This window comes from Lipophrys pholis (assembly GCF_963383615.2).
Source record: "Lipophrys pholis genome assembly, chromosome: 8".
Classification (NCBI taxonomy): Eukaryota; Metazoa; Chordata; class Actinopteri; order Blenniiformes; family Blenniidae; genus Lipophrys; species Lipophrys pholis.
Window position 1 is genome coordinate 14,980,841 of NC_137630.1, and position 14,419 is coordinate 14,995,259.

The window sequence follows — 14,419 nt, forward strand, 5'->3', positions numbered from 1 at the left end:
TATCTTATCTATATTAATGTTTATGGTAATTGTGAATTACATAGATGTCAAAGTTTAAATAAAAATGCAAGGTAGTTTGAATTGGTGTAAACGATTTTCTTTTTTAATAATAATAATAATAATAATAATAATAATAATAATAATAATAATAATAATAATAATAAACAATGCTTTTGTGAAAGTGTTGTCATTCACCAAATCAATTTAATTTGAGATAATCACAAAATAATACCACACCACAGTAGGTAGTGATGGATGCTCCCCCGCCGCCTCTCGGAATGGTACGGTCCGTTGCCTAGGCGCTACTAGAAGCCAGTGGACTCCGCCACGCCTGTCGCTCCGCGCTGGGCTTTCTCTCCGCTTCAGAAGTGAGTACAAACTTTTGGCCTCCACACTGCATGCACTCTGCACTTCACTCCGCCCCGGCGGAGTCCGTGTTGCACCGGACTATTCAGATACCATAGCTTCACAAGCTTACGGGAGCATCAGTCGCTGCTAAGCGGCCACGGGAGAACGCTATGGCTGCCCGTTAGCCAGCTAGCGTTAGCTGCACCTGAAGTATGTGACTTTGAGATAAAGTTTGCTCTCCAGCGAGCTCTGCGTCTCACTCACATCACTCAGTCTGGGGCTTGTGTTGGTGTTATTAACTCAACCCGCTCAGCAGAACTGTTGTGGCCGTATTTACCCGAGCTGGGTTGAAGAGAACGCAAGAGGCTGCTGTCCTACTAAAACCCTCTTTTCGCTCCTCCTCCTCCTCCTCAGACATTTTGGAGAGACGAGGTTCAGCACGAAAACAATGATTTACAAGTAAAGTGAAAGTCTGCAGTTTGTTCCTACTCTGCAAGAAGTTGGGAAAGAGTGTGTCGGAAAAAAATGCAACGCACCATGCAAAGGAAAGAAGGATTTCAAGGCACCATCACACTGTTTTCTAGATGCTAATTCCCACGAGCGTGACATTTTATGTGACCTCAGGTGATCAGGAATCAGCACATATAAGCATGTAAACTGTCCCGACCTGTCAGGTAGCCATTGTTATGTCTGCAGGCTGTGTCATGTCTTGTTCTAAAGGCACTCTCATCTTTTGCAGGGGAGTTTAACGCCCTGGAAGTTGTCATGGATGGATTACAACAACAGCAATGAACAAGTTTGAGGATCTGCTGATCGTTGGCACGTCGTCTCAAACTGAGCTGTGCACTAGGAGACATCATGTAGGCAGAACTGTGCACCAGTATTTTCACTGCTGAGGGGGAAAAAAAACAAAAACATTCATCCCTCACAGATGATGCAGCCTCATCTGACTTAATGAATGACAATGGAGCATGAGGAGGTAATGTTTACTGCTCACAGATGGCTTTTTTTGTTGTTGTTTGTAGCTATTTTGTTGTTCTCAGAGCCTGACTGCTATATCAGAATTGTAAAATTGACAAAGAATCACATTGGATATGACTGTTTAAAAGAAAAACACTCTGTAGCCAACGTTCTTCAGTATCAGGATAATGTTAGTAGTCTATATCTGTTCTTGTCCAACCTTTTTTCAACAAGATTATAGACTGGTTGGTTTGATGTTTAAGTACACCAGACACATGAGACCTGATGCTGAGCTCATGACAATAGGTTGCATGTTGCTGGAGCAGCAGCAGTCCTTGCAGCCGTCTAAAGGCTGTCTGAGGCCTTCTCCGGTTTCAGGCTCTACAAAGTACAGTATTGAATTCTGCAACAGGTGTTTAGTGCTGGCGTGCCACTCTGACGACAGCTCCCTATACTATGGTATGTGTCAAAGAGATCAGATTTCAACAAGACTGGCAGCCTTGATGTTGACATTTTTTTCTCTGGACCTCAGTTATCAGGGGAGTTCAAAATGATTGTTTTAGCAACTGTATGTAATTAATTATTACACATTTTTGCAGTATTATGTGGCATGTCATATATTGTTAAACACCAGTCTCTAGGATCATGTAAAATTGTATTGCGTATTAAAGTTTGAGAACATTCTGATGTACATGGGAACAAACTGTCCAATTTCTCCTCTTGATCTTCAGGTGTTGACCAACACTGACCGTATTTCTATGCGGCTTCAGGAGGATGGGCTGCCGCCACAGGCCAGTCCCGAAGAGAGGCAGCAACATCTGTGGCAGCAGCTGCGCAAGAGTGAGGCGGATCTCCAGTCAGCCACCCAGGAGTTGCAGACATTACGTCTGCAACAGGCAAACGAGATGAAGGAGGTGACATTTTTCTGTAGCGAGCATTATATACATGATGCAGAGCTGTGTCTGATGACTAAAGCACATGTATGAAAGCTCAGACCCATTTTGAAATTTTGAAATTTTAACCCAGCCCTAATTTTGCAAAGCCTCACGTCATTTATTGCCCGGCAGGTGGAGAGCTATGTTGCACATATCCGAGGATTGTTGGAAGAGCGTGAATGCCTGACTGCAGAGTATGAGAGAGACAATGAACACTTGCGGGATGAACTTCACCAGATCAAACGGCAACAAGGTAGAATTGGTGTAAAGTCTCTTTCACACTATCCCGGCAACTCACCCTCCCAATTATGGGGTGCAGTTATTGTGAACATGTTCAGATGACATGGGGGAGCAGGATCAGCAGAAGCTCCTCTCTTTTAGGGTTGTCATCAGTGCAGACTCTGATTTTCAGCTGTCTGAACAGCTTTAAATATGAACTCCACTCAATAATCAAGTTGCCTAAACGATTCTTCTGACCTGTAGGGACCTGCTTGAAACTTAAAGCACCATGACGATGCTTTGTGCTGCAATATTGCAAGTCGGATTATACTTCTTCATTTATAATGTTACTATCATGATGACACCACAGGAGGGGGAGAAACATGCTCTTCTGATTTAAACCTGGGTCAGTGTGACATTTGCTAAATGCTGATGATGCACAGACTCTGTCCCAATTAAACGAGCTGTAGTTTAATGTGACATTTCTTTCTTCTGAGCGACACCATAATCCGCTTTGTCAGAGCTACTGTGTGGGATCGCTTCTATTTATGCAGAACCGTCTGCTTGTCCAAAATGTGATTGCATGGAACTCCCTTTTTCTTCCAGAGGGTCAAAGCAAAGAGCTGGCTGAAATGTTGGCTCAGGAGGACTTGGGCGAGATGGGCTTGAGCAGCCCCAGCGAGCAAGTAGCTTACTTGCTTGTGGAGCGGGCAACGCTGTTGGAACGACTGGAGTCTGCTGAGAGGAGACTGGAGAGTCAGAGTCTCCCTGGCAACACGGAGCAGGTCAGCCACCAGGAAGAGGACATACTGAACCTACATACTGTATAATCAGATGATCGTTTGGTTTCTTATGAATATATAGCTCTTGGCCACTGTTTTGCAAAGAGGCACAGATTCTTTTTCTTTTTCGAAACTATGAGATCTTGAACAACACGTGTGCAGTCATAGTCGTGTTTATCGTAGAAATGTATATGCACTCATCATTTAATACTTGCTGAGTATCAAAGGTATAAGCCAGATAAATATGGATAGATTGGAAAGGCGAGTCTGTCCTCTGCCTTGACAGGAGCGGCTCTGCCAGCAGATGGGGGAGGAGTTGAGGCTGCAACGAGAAGACATACAGAAGACTATGGATAGCATGACGAAGGTAATAAACTCTTATTTGCCCCGTTTGAATTACAGGTGTGGGACGTAATTAAGCTTGGAGCCACAAGCAACTGAACATTTTCTTTTCACGACCATATCGAGACACAGCTGGATAGTTTTATAGTGTCTGTTATGACTGTGCACACGCTGGTCTTCCCTCTCAGCAGTGTTCGTCACAGAGTCCATGGAAGAAGCTGTTTGGCCTGCGGAGGTCTGGTCAAAGCAAACACAATATTACCCCTGTAGGTTCCCACTTTTCAGGTTTCACTAACCAGCTAACCAATCAACTAACACTGGTATTGTGTCAAAGAACCAAACCGAGGCGTCACAAGCTTGTTTCATGGTGTGCTGCTGCTGCTTTTGGAAATACTTTTCACACTGTTTGTTAATATCCACGTGACTGCTATGAAATGTCACCATCATATCTGTGAAGTAGTTTTTTCTGCGATTTCCTGGTCGGCTGATGGTTAAAGGTGCAAAAACACACTGCTGCAACATTCAGTTGGCCTCCCTGCATGTCATATCTCTCCCCTTGTGTCTAAAAGTCCCACCCAGGAGCTATTGCGCACTGGCAGAATGATATGTAACAGGCAACAGCATCTATTGATGATCTTTCGTTGACTGTGAAAACTCGGATATAAAAGGCCGTCTCTCACTCCCCTGCTCTTTTCCAGGCCTGCAGTGATGATGAATGTTCACCACTATACGCATGCCTCTTACAGCTGCATGTCGGTTCTTTGCATCTCCAAGTCTAACCAGCAATTTTCTTCCCTGCTCTTCTCCTCCCACTCTAACCATCCAGGCCTAATTTTTTTTCCCCCTCTCCATCAGGCCCACAATGAGCAGATTTCTCAAGAGCGAAATGAGCGGCAGCGGCTGGAACGCGACCTGGAGGAGGCGTCGAGGAGACTGACGATGGCTCATCAGGATATCCGCAGACTGACCAATGAGCTGGATGCTGCCAAAAACAACAACATGGAGCCAAGTGGTAAGACTTAAAGTATCTATTCCTGGATGGATAGTTAGCCTATATTAAACTTTGCTGTGATGCTTTTGTGGACTGCAGTGATACAGTTTGGTGTTGTATATGTCTTTAAAAAGGGCCTCAACATGAACGCCTACCATTCTATGGGCTCCCTCAGTAACTGTCCAAGTTGTTGCACTTATGAAATTATTTGATGTCTCATACACTGGCAGTAATGGCTTCCCTTAATGCAAATTGTCAAGCGATCGCAAAAGAAAAAAAGGGCACAAATGAGTAAAAAAATAAAAAATCTTTTGCTGAAGAAATACAAACGATATGCTTGTAATCTCAGGGCTTGAGCTTCAGGGAACTGTCCAAGAAGTAGAGAACCTGAAGATGGAAGTGGACAAACTGAAACACTGTGGTGAGACAGAGGTCCTCCAACTTTTATTAGATTTTATTGAGCCATCACATTCTGTGAGGATCTTAAAATTGATCAGCAGATTTTGAAACTTGATGCTTTTACGTGATGGACTACAAATACGGAAGGTTGGGATGTTAAGGATGCAACTATTTTAGCTCACCACTGAAATGCGATGATGGGTGTGGTATTGTTCTAAAAAATGCTTTTTGATTCGGGAGTGGATTATATACAGAGATACTTTGAAAATTGCCTTTAAAAATATGTTCCTCTATGAAGCTGGACACATTTTTTATTGCGTTGGTCTTATTACTATTTAATGTTTCCTTGTTTCTTTTACTGCTCTGGCAAAGTGTTTCCTTTTCTGAGAAATCTCAGTTTGATCATACACCCATAACAAAAGGCCAAAACAATATCATGTAATTGTAAGACCAGTCCGACAAAATACTTCTGTACATTGTTGTTTTTGTGATTTGTTCCACAGATATGACGAATTTGCAGCGAGCCAAAGAGCAAAATGACATATTAGATGCTGAGAACAGAGCACTGCGGGAAAGGGTGCTCACTGTGGAGTCTGAAAGGAAGATTCTCCTGGAGCAGGTTTGCATTCGCAGAATTATTCCAACGAAATAGAACTTGGCATAAGTTGCTGCAGAAGTTTAACGCTCTTGGTTGTTTTGCTCAGATGACAATGAATGAAACCGCCAAAAAAGATCAAACGAACAAGAGTTCAGTCAGTGAGGCACAAAACGATCAGTCTGCTGTCGCGGCTCTGGAAAAGGATCCCGTTCATAAACGGTAGCATTCAAACATGCCATACGTCTTGGATCAGAGTGTGACCCACTCTGCATCCCACACGCACTCTCTGACTTTCATCCCCGTTGTTTGGTGACAGGTGTCACGAGGCGCTGGAAGATGGGCTTGTTCAAGTGAGAGAGCTGCAGCGGCAGCTCCAGAGACGACGCAAGGAACAGGAGGAGCTGGAGGAGAGGAATGAAGAGTTGGAGGCTCTGCTGGGGGAGGCTCAGAATGTTAGCAAGGAGGACAGGCATCGGCATGAAGGAGAAGTGGAGGGACTGCACAGGAGGGTGATGAGCAGAGCAGACATGTTGCCGAACATTCCTGATTTTCTTTTCTTTTCTTTTTTTTTTAACTGGATTAAAGCTGAACAGATTATTCGTTCCTAACCTGTCCCCCATACGATTCTGTGATTTTGCAGATCAAAAGTCTGGAGGCAGAGCTGAAGAAACAGGATGCTCATGAAAAAATGTTGAAGAACGGAGAAGAGGTCAAAACAACGGAGTCCTTTTTACAGTTGGTATGTCGTTACTTATTGATTCATATTTTCATTTTCATCCTTTCGAGCATGTACAAAGTCAAATAAACAGTTCACACCAATCAACCAAAAGATTTCCCACCAAACAAACCGTGAATAGTTAACAGCAGAAGGATGTAATCTGGTTGCATGTCCGAAAAGGAGCAGGAAGAATTATAACTTTATAATCTCACACCGTCTCCATAAATAATAAAACCATTTTTTAGCTTCCACCTATTTATTAATTAATTCATTTAAACATGTTAGAACTGTTATATTAGGACTAATTATCTGTTGAAAATACGTAGATACATTCCATATATTTTGCTGAAATAAGGTAATACGTATATGATATATAATGAAAATATTTTCCTAACAACACTAACACAACTAACACATTAACAGAGAGCATATAATATAATCTAAATAGATTTTTAATTGGTTGATAAGGTAACTACTATTCACCTAATTAAATCTGATTTAAATAAATAAAAAGGTTGGACCAAAAAAAAAAACAATCACGGAGAACCAAATTAAAACCAGTTCTTCCTTACAACTACATTTGAATTTGGCCATCTTCTTAGATTTTTGGATTTATTTGATATTAAGTTAAAGCTTTGAATATTAAACATTCATTCATTAAATAATTTGCATTACGGGCTTCAGATTGCATGGCTCAGTGTCACATTTAAATGCTTTGTAATCTACTTTTGTTGTGTATGAAGCACCTGAGAGACAGCAGCCAGGAGAGACTGGCTCTTCTCGAAGCTCGTCTGACTGAGGAGAAGGACTGGAGGAAGCAGCTGGAGTTGGACCTCAGTGCTGCTCAGGCTGCCCTCAAAAAAGACAAGGAGGTAATAACACAAAGCAATGCTTCGTCTATGGTGGACACTCACTCAAATATGCACCTAAAATACATTTAAAGTCAACAAACCACCTCAGGAAACCAAGCGACTTGGATAAAACATGCACAGGGAGATCTTGCAAACTCCTCATAGAGAAGCACAATCCTCGACTCCAACTGGGAATTTTCCCACCGTGAGGCGAAAGTGCTCACATCTACAGCACTGTGCAGACTCGTATCGAGTTGTTATTGTAATCAAAAGTATATTCAGAGTGTCATGTCAAACAATAACTGGGTGTCGTTCTCCTCTTCACTTACGCCAAAGGCTTTGCAGATCGGTGAGCGAGAGCTGAAGAAACTGAGACTCGAGGTGAACAGCCTTCACACAGAATGCCAACAGGGAAAAACTCTCATCAAGAGCCTCACCCAAGTCAAGGGCGAGAAGGCCGTTCTGGAGGAAAAGGTTTGTCCATTTCACACATCTCTCTGCTGTTTAAAACACTTCCTAAAAGTGTCCCCTCCAGTGGTGTTGATGATAATCTAGAAATAAGCATTCAGTCAAACCTTAATTGAGGTTACAACTGAATATGCTGCATACATTAAAAGTTGCACACTTACAGTATTTCACATTAAACACAAATACATACATTGTATTAAAGTTGAGTGTGCTCCTGACCAACACACTGAAATACATGAGACCACTTGTAAACATAGGAACAATCCTCATTGTGCACCTTTTCATACCGACATGTCTTTAACTGTCAGGTGGCTCAGATGGAGCGAGCTCACAGCAGACTGCAGAATGAGCTGGGAGGCTACATTAACAGTAACCAGCTCCAGGAGGACCTGCGGGGAAACAGGGTTCAGTTCGACCAGCTGCAGGAAAGGGAAGACCGGCTGACTGCCGAGCTCAGCAGCCTCCAGAAAGAATACAACACTTTAAGGTATTTTTCAGCTCAGGCTTCAGTATTTTGGAGACTTGTGGTTCGTAATCAATAGATGATAAAGGAGCACAGGAGCGAGCTTAGTTTGCGTTCATATGCATTGTTTCCAGGGATGAGATGGCCTCGGCGCGGCTGCAGACGGCTGAGCTGGAGGCCAAGCTGAGTGCAAGCATCCAGGAGAAGCTTGCGACTGAGGGGGGACAAGAGAGACTGGAGCTCGAGATACAGCGCCTCAATAAGCTGATCCAGTGGCATCAAGAGCAGCTGTCCTCAACAAAAGAAGCACTCAGCAGCAGTCGGAAGGCTGAACTGCATGTAGCTCGGACAGAAGCGAGGCTCAGTCCAGTGGACAAGGCCAAGGGAGAGAACTTGGGTCAGGTAACTACACCGTACCTTCGGATGGGGTTGCATGATTCTCATATTAAATGACATTGCTTTTGTGATGTAGATTTTAGAAAAACATTCCTGGTGTCATGAAAGAGAAAGAGTCTGTTTTAGGCGTCAGACTGAGTGTGATACAACACCAACACCAGCAACTTCCTGTTACTGATGACCTCTCCCTTTACTCACCTGTACATGATAATGGGGTTTCCCCTTCTACCACCGACATGATTCGTACATGCATGTGTATGTATGCTGTGTTCAAAGCTGTCATGTCTGATGCAGGAGCTGAGTCATCTGCAAAGTAAGCTGGTGGAGGAGCAGAAGTTGGCCTCTCAGCACCAAATGGCCCTTCAGGCTCAGGTCAATGAAGCTCAGGCACTTATCAAGGTACGTTTGAACAGAGCAAATTGTTAACATGCCTCAAACAGCCATTTTGGATATACATTATTATTTTGACAATATGTTTCTATTGTTTATGCAGTCAAATTCTGGGAATGCGATGGGATTATTGATTGATAGTAAACGCATAAATCTTACCTGAACATACATGCAGAATTTCCTGTATTTGTCAGTAATTCTTGCGGCATAAACATCTGAACACGGTTTTCAAATTCAGTCCCAAGACTCACTACTGAACCAGAAGGCAGGGGAGGCCAAACAGATGAAGCAAGACCTGCAGAGGGTCCAGAGCCTGTTTAACTCTGCAGAGAGAGAGCTGCGCTATGAGAAGGAGAAGAACCTGGACCTGAAGAAACACAACACCATCCTGGACCAGGAAAAACTGAAGGTTGGTCTTTGACGGGACTTTCCTGAATGCTTGTGACATTTATCACCTCATTGACCTTTCTTTGAGTCACTTCTCTTTCAATGTTGTCTTCATGAGCAAATGTGAAAGTGTAACACAGGAAGCAAACAATTCAGGGCCGTTTATTTATAGTTTATTTCATAGACGAGGCAGTACGGCGGAATCAAAGAATAAAGAAAAAGCTGAATTAAATTCACAAAACAGTACGACATTATGTGTTAACAAAACTTATATATTCAAAATTTAAACTGCTTTAAAAAAGAAAAGTTCAATCATAACTATTATTCTGGGTTTCCTCTCAAATTTTGGGCTGATTTATGTTTTGTTAGTCGTTTGTTCCATTTGCTTGTAGCATAACAGTTAAATGCTGATTCACCATGATTCATTTGCCTCACCTGAAAATGTAGATCTTGGAGGCCCATTAGATTTATGTTTGATTAATATTAATTTAGGAAAACACAAAACAGGCTGACTAAATTGCAAGTAAAAGCAAACTGCATTGCATCTACTGCTGCCCTATTGATCTGAAGTTTCCTTTCCATGTTGCCTCAGTGACGCGTCCTCACATCTGCTTTTCGTCCTTTAGCTTTGTGCAGAGCTGAAGCAGATCCAGTCCAAGCTGAGGCACGCCGAGCAGAAGGTTCAAACTCAGGAGGCCGAGTGTGAGCGGCAGCAGCAGAAAATAAGGGAGCTGGAGCTGGAGCTGGCTCGCAACAACACAAACCGCAACGCCACCTCCAGTCTACAGGAGGACCTGCAGGCGGAGAGGGCGAGGCTCATTTCTGCTGACAAAAAGGTCAGTGTTGTCAGGAGGAATCATTCACTGATGGCCCAGCATTGATCAGCATTACAGATGCTGCCATACAGACCTGAATTCATCACAAAACCTTATCTAATTTGGTGTTTTGTTATTTAAGTATGTGTTTAGCTTGTTTTAATAAATAGACATTTGTCTACAGTTATATTGAAAACCACAGAATGAAGTAGTTGATTGGCCTGAGCATTGGTCTGTGAAATAGTATGTTATATGTCCGGATTTCTCTGCAGCTGCTTGTCTGAGTAATCAGGATACATATGATGATACTGTGCAAACAGCATTGATTTGTATTGCAGTATTAGCAGTCACTGAGTACCTGATCTACAGATCTTGGAAGAGGAAACTGCGATACATGCAGTAGTATTTGGGGCATTGTGCAGACACTACCCCCTTTACCCACTTAATGTGGGTAAAAAACAACGACATGTCCTTCATTTGGCTTCTGTATGAGTGAATTACCAGTGCAAGCTGTTTCCTAAACCCTTCATGAAATATTTCTGCTGTATCGGAATATCCAATATGCAGATAAGATTGTTCCTCTTAAGCTTATTTATTCAAGACATGTTCTTCTTCTGTGAAGTTGCTCTGCTGCACACAATGTTGGAGCTTTTCCACATGATTCACAAGCACTAAAGGCCGTTGCCTGGAAATCCAGACACCCGTTGAGAGTGTAAGCTGTGATGCTGCTCAAGTTTATTTGCGCTGGTGAGTGAAGCTCGTGGCTCTGTTGTGACGGAAGGTGGTGGAACTGCAGCAGCAGCTAAAGAGCGCTCAGCACCAGCTGCGGGTGGAGGAGGCCCGGGCCAGCGAGAGCAGCCGCCTGGAGAGGGACAGCAGGGATCTGTCTGACTCCTTGTCGGCCTTGAGAGCCCAGCAGCAAGAGCAGCACATCACCAGGTGACACAGACAGCAATGCAGCTGAAACCGTAGTAGTGGTACTAGTAGTAGTACTTGACTCCTTATGTCCTTTCTTAACATTTTCCCAGGAAGCTGTTGGAGCAGCGTGAGGAGGAGCTGCAGCAGCAGGTGCGGTCGCTCCGGCTGAAGGAAGCCTCCCTCAACAGGACAAACACGGAGCTCAGCCATCGTGTCCAGCAGCTGGACACTCGTCTGTCCATCCTCGATGCCGAGCTTGGCAAGGCAAGAGAGGAGGTGAGAAATGGTGATCTGTATTCAACTTCCATCCACAACATGCTCCTCTAGTAGCTTTATAGGCTGTGTACAACTTCACTCTTATTGTGGTTTCATCATCTCAAGTCTTCTTCTACAGACACGTAAGATAATGTCTGGTTATCTTATTGTTTACATATATATATAAAATAAAAATCAAGCATGCTTAAAAAAGCTGTGGAGGTTCAGCCCCTGCTCATGTGTGCAGTATTAATCTGAATTAAACTGTTTGTGTTTTTTGTTTTGTCCAGACGAAGGAGAGCCAAAGGTCCAGTCACCGAGTGCAGGAGGGACTAATGACCAGTCAGCAGGAGTGTGAAAGACTGCAGGGGGAACTGCAGCAGGTTCTCCTTCAACTTGATGCCTACGTCAGGTAAACACACACTGTGCAGACGGTATAATGTTGGATTATGGAATTAATATGGCAACACAGTGGTATAATGGTTAGCACTGTTGGATGGCCGTAAGTAGAATTAGTCAATAAGTCACTAAAGGTTTTTGTTTCTGTTCACCTGTTTATGTCCTCTGTTCCACAAAGCAGAAAGTACAATGAAAAGCAGAGTCAGCACAAAATCAAACTGCGCCAGGCCAAGCAGATGTTTCTTAAGGCGACGGCACAGAGGGACTGCACCATCCAGAGACTGGAGAACGACCTGTCGCTGGCCTCCAGCCTTTCACACAAGGTCACGCATGATGCAGGATTCACAACAATCTTCTGATAAATATTTAGTAGTTAAGGGATTAACTTTGGAATAATGCTCAAAGGATGTTTGGGCGAGAAAATAAACAGGCTTAATAGGCTTTTATTTCACAACAATCTCCCTGCTGGCTGACTTTCAGGAGAGGGAAAGGATCCACACAGTGTTGGAGGAAAATGAGAAGCTTCTGGAGGAGAAGAGGGATCTGTTGAGAAAGATAAGCGAGGCAGAAGAACTGGGCAGCAAAGGCATGAGGACTGCCTCGACTGTCCAACACAGGTACATCCCGCCATCCATTCTTCTTCTTCTTCTGTACCACGTTATCCAGTCCAGGGTTATGGGGCACTGGAGCCAATCCCACCTAACAGTGGGCAAAGGCACGGTACACCCTAGGACACTTTATCAGAGGACAAACAGAGAGACAGACAACCACGTTCAGTCCATTCAGATTTAAGGGTATTAGGCAGGGGTCTGCAACCTGTGGCTGCTGGATAACACCAAGTCGCTGACCTGTGCATTTCTGTGGCTGTGTTGGATAAGTTTGTTGGAAAACTGTGAGTGAGTGTGAGCATGTATCTGTTCAAAGGGTGAACGTCTTGGAAGTGGAAAACAGACAACTGCAGGAGCGAACGCTGAAGCTTTCCAATCAAGTCAGTTCCTTAGAGCGTGCCCTGAGGAACGTCCAGTCGTACTACAGCTTGGAGGTAGCGCTGCACTCGCCCTTTGTTTTTAGGTTGTTGTGGATGTCGTGTTCCCATCGTGCTCCAGGTCGTGCACGGTTAGTGGTGTCATACCAGTGTGAAATGTTTGTCATGTGGCTGACAATAGTTCAGGAGGGCTCCAATCTCAGCCGATGCTTTATGTTTTAAAGGTAAGAGAAGTACAGTGACTTAATGTGATATGGCTGATCTGCACTTCAGTTTGCTGTGATTAAAAAAAACAAAAACAAAAAAAAAACGATGACGAGTTTTGATGAGAAATGGTTTAAATGCTCTACAGAATGCCAAAAAAGGGCTGCCCCCCTCTGACGGCATCCTCCAAACGTCTGCCCTCAGGTAGGCCCACTTTGAGCTTTGAGAGAGAGAATCGCTGTTGAACTGATCGCTGGGAGTGTGAGCACGTCTTCACGGCTTTGTCGTCTCATCAGTCTGACCGCAGGTGCCTGTGACCCGCTGGACATCCTGGATGCCCTCTGTCGGGCAAAGGTGGGTGAGCACGTGGTGGTGGACGCGACGCGGGCGACTTTATCCACACAGCCACCCTCAGAGCAGGGGTACCTGAACCTCGCCTGCCCACTGGGTCCTCCAGTCGCCAAAGGCACAGGGGAGAGTTTGAATAAGAGTCACCAGGTATGAGAAGGACAGTTGTTGTCTGCAACAGCAGCTACCAGGATGGGAGCAGTGTTGGAAGGTCAAGCATTCACCACCAGAAACCTGAATAGGAAACTGAACAAAAACATGTGAAATGCAAATAGTCCTTGTCGAAGGACAGTAATAATGTGAGGAAGCTTCCACTGCAGTTCTGCTCAGGGCGTCTTTCGGCTCGCGCTGTATTTTCATCCTGCTCCACTCCTGGAGCATAATTTGGAGATTTACTTAACAAGAAGCCAGCGGAGTGTTCATGGAATATTTTATATTTAATATTTTATAGAAATCCGGAGGTGATGGGTAATTAGTTTTTTTTTTTGTAAAGCTTCCACACAGTCTTGTGGGCCGGTGTGGGTCAGCCGTTTGCATGACATCAGAAGTGAAGGCCTCGTTTCAGCTCGCAGGAGAGGTCGTCTTGTGTGAAGTGACAGAGCGAGACAGGGTACTTCACAGTCAATGTCAATGAGACACTAGAGGTATTTAAATAATATAAACTAAGCACTTTATACAAGGTTTTATGTGTTTACGTCTGGAAAACGGCAGTAGAATGCAATAGTATATCAATATGTACTTTTTATTGACCAACAGTCTATATGGCAGCGGCGTGATGCCTGCACTGCCTGGGATGTTGTGTACTCGTGTGTCAAAAAAAAAAATCTTAAAACACATTTTTAAGTTTACAGATTTCTATCACAGTAATATGTAATGAGACACTGTTGCGTGCTGATGGGAAGTAGTGTCCTCTGATAACGGTCAGTGTGATTATCTTGTGAGCCACTCCAGTATTTCACCTGCATGTAGTTTGAAAAAAAAAAAAAAACTCATGTAAAACTTCAGAAAAGCAATAAAATCCACACATTTCTTTTTGTTTCTATTTTGAATTGAATCTATCACTTATTTTATTAGTATTCAAATGACCAGCTACACTGTCAGCAGCGACGTGGGCTTCGTTCATGGCATTAACGTGTGGGATTGTTAACGTTGTTCCCCTCAGTGGAAACTCTTTTGTCTTCAAATGTGCCTGAAATGATGAAGTGTTAAACTTTATCCTGCTGCTGTGTGAACAAGTCTTAACAACAA

General features: G+C 43.7%; 1 protein-coding gene across 1 annotated transcript; it reads left to right on the forward strand.

Annotated features, from left to right (window-relative positions):
* The first annotated feature begins 1,251 nt into the window (after window positions 1-1,251).
* ccdc30 (coiled-coil domain containing 30) lies at window positions 1,252-14,389 on the forward strand. The gene is made up of 27 exons (XM_080469499.1): window positions 1,252-1,327; window positions 2,040-2,222; window positions 2,376-2,496; window positions 3,069-3,247; window positions 3,531-3,611; window positions 3,775-3,852; window positions 4,442-4,598; window positions 4,927-4,998; window positions 5,480-5,595; window positions 5,681-5,793; window positions 5,891-6,083; window positions 6,215-6,313; window positions 7,036-7,164; window positions 7,480-7,617; window positions 7,920-8,098; window positions 8,209-8,476; window positions 8,765-8,869; window positions 9,099-9,269; window positions 9,874-10,083; window positions 10,844-11,001; window positions 11,091-11,256; window positions 11,526-11,647; window positions 11,816-11,957; window positions 12,115-12,251; window positions 12,559-12,676; window positions 12,972-13,027; window positions 13,120-14,389. The coding sequence occupies exons 1-27, from the start codon at window positions 1,307-1,309 to the stop codon at window positions 13,325-13,327; spliced, it is 3,720 nt and encodes a 1,239-aa protein (XP_080325625.1). The 5' UTR covers window positions 1,252-1,306; the 3' UTR covers window positions 13,328-14,389.
* Window positions 14,390-14,419: the final 30 nt, after the last annotated feature.

Coding starts and splice junctions, on each gene's coding strand:
- ccdc30 (XM_080469499.1), top strand. CDS start 1,307: ATGACAATGGAGCATGAGGAG. Junction 12,252..12,558: donor GCCTCGACTGTCCAACACAG/GTACATCCCGCC, acceptor ATCTGTTCAAAG/GGTGAACGTCTTGGAAGTGG. Junction 13,028..13,119: donor CTCCAAACGTCTGCCCTCAG/GTAGGCCCACTT, acceptor TCGTCTCATCAG/TCTGACCGCAGGTGCCTGTG.